Source organism: Eleginops maclovinus, chromosome 10 (genome assembly GCF_036324505.1).
Source record: "Eleginops maclovinus isolate JMC-PN-2008 ecotype Puerto Natales chromosome 10, JC_Emac_rtc_rv5, whole genome shotgun sequence".
In the NCBI taxonomy this organism is placed as follows: Eukaryota; Metazoa; Chordata; class Actinopteri; order Perciformes; family Eleginopidae; genus Eleginops; species Eleginops maclovinus.
In genome coordinates, this window is record NC_086358.1 from 2,333,778 (window position 1) to 2,344,367 (window position 10,590).

The 10,590-nt window shown below is 43.3% G+C and overlaps 1 protein-coding gene across 1 annotated transcript in view; it reads right to left on the minus strand.

The window, feature by feature from the left end:
- Window positions 1-908: 908 nt before the first annotated feature.
- Window positions 909-10,590, minus strand: part of lmf1 (lipase maturation factor 1) — an 11,471-nt gene continuing 1,789 nt past the window's right edge. The window contains exons 2-11 of the mRNA XM_063892605.1: window positions 9,496-9,805; window positions 8,853-8,863; window positions 8,400-8,548; window positions 6,150-6,215; window positions 4,472-4,639; window positions 3,884-4,064; window positions 2,416-2,569; window positions 2,141-2,324; window positions 1,510-1,622; window positions 909-1,425 (exon numbers count right to left, since the gene is read on the minus strand). Coding sequence (XP_063748675.1) covers window positions 1,239-1,425; window positions 1,510-1,622; window positions 2,141-2,324; window positions 2,416-2,569; window positions 3,884-4,064; window positions 4,472-4,639; window positions 6,150-6,215; window positions 8,400-8,548; window positions 8,853-8,863; window positions 9,496-9,805 — 1,523 coding nt within the window. The 3' untranslated portion in view covers window positions 909-1,238. The remainder of the gene's footprint in view (window positions 1,426-1,509; window positions 1,623-2,140; window positions 2,325-2,415; window positions 2,570-3,883; window positions 4,065-4,471; window positions 4,640-6,149; window positions 6,216-8,399; window positions 8,549-8,852; window positions 8,864-9,495; window positions 9,806-10,590) is intronic.

A 10,590-nucleotide genomic window follows, 5' to 3' on the forward strand; every position in this document is an offset into this window, starting at 1 on the left:
GGATTATCAGACTGTCCTCAACCCAAGAAATCACACACAGCATGGTGCAGGTTTAGGATAAGAGTCATGATAATATATAATATAAGGCCAGCTCTGTCCTGGGGAGTCCTCTGGACACTGTGGAGGGGGTGGGAGACAGGAGAATGGCAGCCAAGCTGTCCTCCCTGCTGGACAATATGTCCCACCCCCTCCAGGACACCGTGTCCGCACTGTGCAGCTCCTTCAGCGACAGGCTGCTGCACCCGCGGTGTCTCAGGGAGAGATACCGCAGGTCCTTCCTTCCTGCAGCGGTCACACTCTACAACCATCATGGCCCCCGGTAGACCTGGAGAAAAAAACTGACTATATCGAAACAGAAATATGCCATCATTAATCTCTGTGCAATATTTACCTGGCTGCTGTATCTCCTTCAGGATGTGTTTTTCTTTCTCTGCATATTTTCTTTTGCTGTCTCTGTCTCAGTTGCTGCTGTAGCAAATTTAAATGTCCCCTCTGTGGGATCAATACAGGGATTCTGATCTAAATTAAACCATAAAGTTAGTGGAGAGTTACCCGCCTCATCGTTTGTTGTTTTACAGATTTGACTCCGTTTTCCTCTTTAAATACCCAAACAGTGACTACATGTTGTACTCAAACTCACACACTCGTATAACATGTATGTAGTATCTTAATATTTATACATGTATTATTATTATTTGTAGGTTGGTCTATGACAGTGTATTCTGTATATTTAAGATTGTGAATTATTTAGATTTATATTGTAATATTTCTTTGAGCACCATACTGTATATACACCATGTATTATTATTATTCCAACATGTTGCTGTGACAAAACAAAGTTCTATTTGTGATTAATAAAGTAGATCTATATGAATTAATCCAATTTAATTAAGCACAGAGAGCAGGAATGACTTTTTCTTGTATTTTCATTTTATTTTATATTAAATTTGTATAAAGTCAAATGCTGCGTGGCAAAAGCACCATCCAAAAATAACCACACACATGTAAAAACATAAACCGATGAAACGAAATGAATTGAAGCAGCTTGAGTTGCATGTTGGCAGTCAAAAGGCAGTAAATGAAATACGTGTCAGGAAGTTGGGTTGTATATTTTATCGAGCTGAAAGAATCCTAATGGCAGTTTTTGGTCCCTCTCACCTGTGTTCAACTCAAGACTCTGAACTCTCCTCCTTCAACCTCCACCCTGAAGTCTCTGCTCTTGTTTCTGGGGTCATAGGTCATGTCCTGTCAGGTGTGAGGTGAGGGTGGGGCCAACTCCTGGACTGGAAGTACCCCCGCAGCCCCTCCAGATCCACGGCGGGGAAATACGCCCCGATCCGTTTCCTCAGCCACCATTTCCCCTCCGCCGCGCTGCTGCTGCCCGGCCGGCTGAACCGGTACCTGAAGTGCTCCCCCCGGACCCACCTGAGAGGGGGGGGTGCGCACACGATGAATGATGCTTTAGTAACATTGTTGTTGTTGTGTTTGGCTGGGACTGTGTGTGTTTACCTGGGGGTTTCTCGGCCCTGGAAGGGGTTGTGGTCGAGCAGAGAGAGTACCGAGCTGTCGTTGGAGAGCAGGCGCCCGGCGATGTGGATCACCCACTCACTCTGCTCGTACGTCTGAGAGGAAACACGGGGACAGGGTGTTAGAAACTGAGAACATTAGGGTAGTAAGAGGCTTTGAGGCAAAATAATAAAGATAATGTGATGAGAGGAGGGTGTGTGAGGCATGGAAAGGGAGGGAATCAACACCAAGCACACAGAGACTGACCAGGAGTCACCTTATTAGATTGAAATACATGATCTGCTGCCCCCTAGTGGCTGTACACACTAAATGCAACATGCGGTATGAAAAAGCAGAGACTCACAACTCCTTTTTGGCACACAACTGGAAACTGTGCACTTTTAACGTGTCTGTATTAGTTGCCTAGTATATTTAACGTCACCAGAGAGGACAGGAGGCTCTTGGAATAAAATAGTGCACCCATTTGTGCACAGAAATCTAACTTTGAATTTCATTTTGAAGTGTTACCGGGACTTCGCTTATCAGTCGCTTACAAATACTAAATATAGCAGGATTATAAAGCTGTGTGCTCCACTTCCTGCAAGTGTTGTGTGTGTGTATGTGTGTGTCTCACCTGGAAGGCAGCAAACCACATGAGCCAGTCGAGCCGGTAGTGGTACGGGGAGATGAGGCAGGGTCTCCGGTGAACGTCTCCGGGTTTACACAGGAACTGGTATTCCTCCCACAGCGCCTCGGGGTCCTTAGGGTCCTGACTCAGGGTCCCCTGGAAAATCACCTCCGTTCGCTCCTTGGTGATGCTGCACAGAGGGGGGGGGGGGGGGGGGTCATTTATTAGGTGACTGTCCCTTTAAGAGCACTGATGAAGGTGTGATTCCAGATGTTCTGTACCTGCCGAAGGCCCCGTATGTGTTGACGATGCGCAGCGGGTCGAAGGAGGTGTTCATCACCTGCTTGGAGCTGAACAGGTTCATCACCACGGGAACGCTCAGGTAGCCAATCAGAACGGCCAAAGAGATGTTCACCACGCGACGCATCAACATACCTGTCATACAAACAACATCACTTTATTTATCCTGGGGGAAATTCAGTGGCTGAGTTTAGACAGAAATAAAATACATTAAAATTAAATCAGAATCGTTGGTTTATTAGTACCAATAAGATATTGATGCTATTTCACAGCTTAACAAGTTAAAGTGCAAATAAAAAGAGTGGAAAAGCAACTAAAAAGGCTTTATGAATTAAAAGTAGCACAACAAAATCATGAAGAGCAGCACAGGTATCGAAACATGGCTTTATTAAATGCCACCAACTTTACTTAACATCTGCTCTCAGTCTCATTTGATAAACGTTCATAAAGCACTGCATGTTAATTCTCCCTCAATGCTCCTAAATGTGTTTAACTTTGATGACTTTTACATAAATAATGCATCTCACGTCTCCAGTCCAGGACTCCAAAACGAGACCGAGTAACCCTGAGGAAAAGTGTAATTAAATAAAACATCAAGGTGACATTTTTATTGGCCCAAGAAGGATTCATCATTTAGAAACGACGACATCTCCTGGTACAGAATTAGTGCTATTAGCCTGTGTGTGTGTGTGTGTGTGTGTGTGTGTGTGTGTGTGTGTGTGTGTGTGTGTGTGTGTGTGTGTGCTTCAGCCCTTCCTCAGAGGTACAGGTCTAACATGTTAGATCATTAGTTTGTACCTGCCTGTTAAACTCATCAACATAATCCAACATTTTTTTTTAAGGGACTTTTCTGAGTCTGTGGAAGTGATTAAAACACACAGCAGGTAGACGTGTATTTTATATCCAACATCTTACGGCAAGGCAAAGACACTAACGGGTCCAACGAGACCAATTAGAGAGCACCACGGTTGCTTTACCACTTTTTAAGCAGTCTGTAAAATATGTAACCCACATCACATTGAATTCCTATAAACCGTATGTCATGGTTTTCCCAGCCTCTCAGCTGTCTGCGCGCTAATCCCTCTTCTTTTTTCCCATAATTCCTTTCCTCCTGTAAGCCTCCACTGTTAGTCTGTACAAGTGTCTGGACCCATTGTGGGTATTAAAGTTTAACTCTACAATGAAACACCAAGCTTTGGAGAAACACGGTGTGAGAAGACCTCTCATTTTGCAGCATAGCATAGAGAGGATATAAGGCGATGACTCATTATGACTCATTTTACTGAAGCTGGGGCCCTTGGAGTGAAAAGCGTCTTATCTACGTTCCTGAAGGGTGATAAAAGTTCATCACTTTTCTTGGAGGAAGACCAAATGATGGAGTGTATCAGTGAGGGCGTGCTGCTGAAAGTCGGGCCTTTATTCTCAGGAGTTGTTTTGTGTAGTGAATACCTCTGCTGGGTTTAAGTGTGCGTCCAGCTGCTTCCTCCTTCTGGATCTCCAGCACCGCCTTCTTGGCTCCACCTTTAGAGCTAAACAGGAAGCCCAGCGCTGCATCATCAAAACAGGCCAGAGAGGGAACAATGGTGAGCCAGTTCAGAAAGCTGAGGTTCCCGCTGGTTATCAGAACCGCCTAGAGCATAGGAGACAAGAGAACCCTTTTTCCAGAAATCTGACTTTTTTCCCCAAAATGTTCAAAATTTTTAATTGTTTTTCAGAATCCTCAATTTCTGGAGAATTTAGATTTTTTTTTAAATGTTTAATTTGATTTTTTCCTCAAATTTTTTACTGTTTTTCTCAAAATGCAGATTTTTTTCTGAATTTTGAAATGTTTTCAGAAACCTGACTTTCAAGAGAATTTCGACTTATCAGAATTTTGACATTTCTTTCAGAATTTGACTTTATTCACAGAGTTGTTCTTGTTCCTCAGTATTTCTATTCCTTCTCAGAGTATCCAAGGTGTTTCTTTCTGGTAAATGTCACCTTTTTGCCACAGTTCAATTAGTCTCTCTCCTTTGAGTTTTTGAAAGGGCGAGTTACCTGGAACAGGATCTGGACCGCTCCGTTGACGGTGCACATCCTCCTGCCCAGGAAGGTGAAGAAGGGGAAGACGAGCTCGATGAGGTGGTTGGATAGCGTCTCGAAACGATGAAACCACCACGGAGAGAAGTGCATGTAGTACGACATGGGGTTAGGGACCGGCTGGGTCTGAAGGGGAGGAGGGGCAGACAAACAGTTTGTATTTGTATTGTTATTATTTACAGACTTTTTCAAGGCTTTCTCCGGTTCAACATGTCTGTCTGAGCCCAGGATGGAGAATTAACGATGCCGTTACGCACTAGGGGAAACATTTCCATGTCTAAATAAGAGTGGAACTTTATTTAAATGAAGGCAACCCCACCTACACACAGACAGAGCTGGGCAGTGTGTGTGTGATTGAGTGTGTGTGAGAGGTGGTTGCATGCAAACCGTGTAGAAGCTAAACATGCAAATAGGCGAGGTGGTGAAAAATAAATACGGCACAGAAATAGGTGGAGGGGAAAGCAAACAAGACACTGACACACCAGTCTGTGCTCTTATTGTTAACGAAAGGTGGAACAAAATGTTGGTTATTTTACCTGCAGCTTACCAAAACACCAGTGGAAACGTAAAGGCAACGAGCCTGCAACCTCAGACAACCGCACACACACACACACACACACACACACCGAGGCAAACGAAACCCCAACTATGCCGAAACACACCTACGCAGGAGGAGAGTCAGGACAGGAGGAGCAGCAGCTTTCTGCAGCTTTGAAAGAGAGCAGTGTGTCCGAGAGGGTTAACAGATGTAAATATATTTGGAGGACAACGCCATGGCACAGCACTCTGCCCTTCTATAGATGTTGCAGAACACAGGCCTTTGGGTTTTAAGCTAAATCCAGCACAAGACTGCAATGCAACTCATGCCACCTTAACCTATGATTGGATAGCTTTGGTGGCATTGCAAAAGTCTCTGTTTCTCTCATTCTCTCATTTATCTTACACTCAAGACAATCCCCATATTGTCCTGTTGCACCTACAGCGATACAGGCACTATCTCTCGTGCACTGGCAGATTTTTCCCCTGAAAGAGCTACCATGTTCTGTGCGGAACTGGAAAAGCTTTCAGTAAATAAATCTCAATATCTGCTCTTATCAACGTTCTTTTTAATGGTGTTTCTCTGAGCTCTATGGACAACTTAAAGTCATTTAGCTCATGGTTTAATTTGTACAGCTCACACTCACTTCCAGCAGCTGGCAGAGGGGTTTTTAAGCAAAGAAGCCGTGATGATTAATTAGCAAATTACTTAAAAACGTATAGAAAACAACTCTTCTTCTAAAGGTGAGGGGATTTCTGATACCCCCTGTTTTACATCACTGCATGCATAGATTATCTTGTGCTTTTGGACAGTTAGTCAGACTAAACAGAGGCCTTGTCTCAAAGGAAATAAGAGGATGATGAAGTCAAAAGGAAGTGGCAACCCCGCGTCGTAACGCTTCTCAAAGGAAAGTCTGAATTTGTGAAAAACCTGGAAGGAGAAAATGAAGCTCGGTCAGTGTAACAGAATTAGTTTCGGAGCAAGGGTTGCAAATAATCCTCTTCTGCATGTACTGTGTCAGGGTAACACACCGCAGGGAAGCACCACGCACTGGAAACACACACACACGCATGCATTCAAATAAATACACACACACACCTCGTAGTGGTAGTCCATGCAGGTGAGGTCTCTCCAGCATTTGTCTCCTCTGATCTTAATGAGACCCTGAGAGAGAAAGAAAGACACACACACACACACACACACACACACACACACACACACACACACACACACACACACACACACACACACACACACACACACACACACACACACACACACACACACACACACACACACACACACACACACACACACACACACACACACACACACACACACACACACACACACACACACACACACACACACACACACACACACACACACACACACACACACACACACACACACACACACACACACACACACACACACACACACACACACACACACACACACACACACACACACACACAGCTAATCAGGACAAATAAACCCCCATCAGTCCATTAGAGAATCAGATTACAGACCACCGTCACTTAGATCCGTGTAAAGCTGGAACACGCTAAAGGGAATAAACATGATGAGGTTACTGGACACAATATGGCATGCTCAATTCAAACTGGGACAGCTACTCCCATTAACTCTAGGTTTATATCCCAGCAGAACAAGAGACTTTTTAGTGGTTCCTCTCCTAATAAAGTACTACATTTCCCATCATGCTCCTGCACTGTTATCAGTATGAAGCAGCCAGTGGAGACGGGCCTATTTGTAGATAATAACCAGTAATTAAAATAGGTAAAAAGCATTGAAACTGAATGGATTTAATGAATGAGGAGGACATAATTGGTATAAAATTAGGAAAAAGAAGGCAATGGATTAAAACATATACAAGATGTTGTTGTTTTGATGAGTTGATACCAAATATCTGGCAGATAAATATCAACGTCAGTGCCTTAAAGAGTCATTTCCTCGTTTGAAGCTGTAAAATGTGCACTTTCTACAATATAAAAAACATAAATAGATGTAAAAATGAGTCAATTACAACTTATTCTGTGGTGTATTTGACTTGTTAAGGGTATTCATGGTAAATTGCACAGATAAGAGGCTAAAGACGATGTTTAGGAAGTGAAGAAAGGGCAAAATGCTTCTGTATCTGCAGGCAGGTGACATAGGTAATAACCCCCTCTATACTGACACTCAGAGAAATGTCTCCTCCACTCCAAGCCTGGTTTATATAAGTAAACACGGCCCCCTCCAGGACACGAGACGGTCAATATTGACACATCAGGAATGCAGAATAAATTCTCCGCTAATGTCTCTAAACCAGATTTAGAAAACTCAGGACATTTCGCTCTGATTGGAGACCGGAGAGATGATGCAGGTTAATGGGTTGCTGATAATCCAATTCAGTCATGAGATCCATGTTAAACATGACTGGCTGAGGTACACACCTCTGACAGGAACATGATGAAGGCATCTTGATTCTGAACAGCTGGTCACTTGCACTGTTCTCAGTCATGCAGGCAGGATTCAAAGATAGTTCATAGCAGCACAAACTGAGAAACCCACAGAGAATTAACGCCCGGCTCCAAAGCGTTTCAGCGTCTTTGAGCTCACTGTTTGGGTTTTGTAACTTGCAGCACTTCTCTGTATTTTAAGACGAAGTAGAAAGCTGTGTTTGTGCCTCTAGCTGTTAGAGTCAGATATTTTCCCCAAGATTGGATGTTCAAATGTTTGCAGAGGGATGACTTGTGTTTATTCCTGTTACTTGAAGTAGCTGAATTACTCTGGTATAATTCAGTGGTATGAATAAACCCAATATTACAGATTGAGCTGCTATTTAATTGCAATAAAATGCAAAAATGAGAAGGTATAACCAAGTTAGATCCCAAAATTCTAGTTATTTCTAGTTACAGTGCCTTGTTACTTCTCAGTTTGAAGAGAGGAAAACATGTCAGACTAGAAAGTGAGCTCAGATATTTTGGGCCAGTTGTGCACCAACACCCTCCACCAGTCAGCATGCCAGCAACACTTTATCCCACAATCCTTAGCAACAGTTAACCAATCAGATCTGCACTCACGAAAACACACTCTCACACTGACGGTAATCCCAGTGAACGCCCAGTACTCCACACCTAGCGTTGCATTTCCTAATGAAGGGACTTTTTACAACGTTTTACCTGCCAGCAGAGAACTGTGTAATCCAAGACACACATCTGCATGCCAGTGAAGCTTGTAAACTCAAGCAGAACACCAAAGAATGTTTCACAATTTAGTTTAACATCTCCAGTGTCTGTGGTTCGAGATGAAGCCAACACTGGGATGTAACGTGCTTTTACTCACAGCTCCCAGCATGATGCGCACAATGAGCCACCTGAAGGTCCAGATGCTGATGAGGGAGGGGGGGCAGCGGCGGGGAACCTGGGACAGCGTCCACACCGGACACAGGAAGACTGCCAAGAAGCCCGTCTCCAGCAGCTGACTCTCCCAGCCTGAAACCATCAGAGTATGTTGGTAAAAAATAAGAAGTTAAAACTCGAGCACAATTTGTCCCAGAACAGCAAATGAAGCTTAAAGCTTAAACAGACATTTAAAAGCACACTAGAACATGAAGAAATGTAAATAAACAGGACATGTATGTGATAAGCAGTGATGGACAACTATCTTTGGGATTTATTTCCTTCATTTTAAAACAGAAACTTGGTGCAGCTCAATAATTGTTTTGCCGATTATAAGCTCACTCACTCAGATCTAAATGCTCATGTCAGTATGATAATATAAAGGAGGTTCACTTACCAAAGGAGTACCTTGAAGGAGACAAAGAAGACAACTCAGTATTAGAAATTGATGCAGTTTTTTTTTTTTAAAGACACAAAGATCTAGATTTGAAGATTTTACTTATTTTGAAAAAAGGTGAATTTTAAAAATATCTTTTGACTGAAAATGTAACGCTTGTGTATCATTTTTTGGGTGCTAGGTGGTTAGCATGTAGCGCTTGTTTCTGTGACTTGAAACAGGCTAGAGACCGCAGGTTTAGGACAGGCAATACTGTAAAAACAATGAGACAAAATAGACCAAGAACAAGCTGCAAAATTAACGTGGTAAGGATCTCTGGGTACCAATTACCTTGTTTGTTTATTAAATATCATTAATGCAGCCTTAAAAAGTCCATTCGATATGAGGGAATGAAAGCACGAACTATATATTTCAGAAGATGAATCTGACATTAAGCTCATTTTTGTATAAAGGATGAAACGTTAGTCTGGATAAAGTCATGTGGGGCTGCAGGACGGTCTACAGACTTAATACAAATTCTAAACAAGTTCTTTAAATATTGCATTCCTATTAGATTATGTATTTAAATATCTGTGTGTGTGTGTGTGTGTGTGTGTGTGTGTGTGTGTGTGTGTGTGTGTGTGTGTGTGTGTGTCAGACTCACCACAGCTGCCCCACGCTGACTACGGAGTGGTAGAGCACCCACAGGGAGACCATGATCACCATGTTGGCCGCCCCCGTCAGCAGCACGAAGGCGGACAGAGCCATCCCACCCAGAGCGATGCCGTCCAGGTTAGCGTCCATGTCGCTCCAGTCCAGCAGCCACAGGAGGGAGGGGGTGTAGGCGAAGGCGGCCGTGCCGATCTTCCCCCCCACGTAGCGCTTCACGCTGTTCAGGTAGCTCCTGCAGGGCATCAGGCCGCGCTCCCCGATCAGCTGCTTGTTCTGGTTGAAGGCGACGCTGAACGCCACCACTGCAGACAACAGGAGACAGATGATGCATTCAAGTACAATTCGGATTCCATATATTATAACCAAATCCAGAGGCTGGAATACACACACTTCAAAAAGCATTTGGAGTAGAGCTACAGGATTTTGCAAAGTCTCAAGAATTTATTGCAAGTTTTAAACTGATTATTTTTTATTCCAGGACATAAATACGGAGGTTTGGTTGGTATGGAGTTAACCTATGTTTAGTTTCCAACAGTTCTGCACCTCTCATTATATAAAAATGAAAATGCAGGACTCTAACACGGAAGTATATTGCCAAAACTAACCCTAACCAACACTGGTAACCTTTAATAACCACTGGCAATACTGGTGCTGGACAGAAGCATTTCTCTGCACAAGTGTCACTAAGTTAATCCAAGGTTTCGACCAAAATACAAGATGTTTTTAAGGATAATAATGGTGCACTGTTTTTGCAGAACATCGGCAAAGGAAAACTTTCCACTGAAGCCAGGTAGACTAACAAAAATACATTATTAAAAATGCAAAAACATAATCAAATGTAGGCCTGGGTGTGACTAGCACTCTGCTATGGATACCTGGGTGCACGTGTCTTTGTAATGCTATACACCAGGGGTTTTCAACTGGTTTTGTCCCAGGGACCACCATTCGGACTAGAAAGCAATCCGCGGCCCACTGATGTGCCTGCGCGTGCGCGTGTGTATTTGGTGTTACATGCATAGCTCAATGCATGAAACATGAAAGAGAGGCCACGCAGATTTTATAATAATAAAAGTAGATTTATTAAATT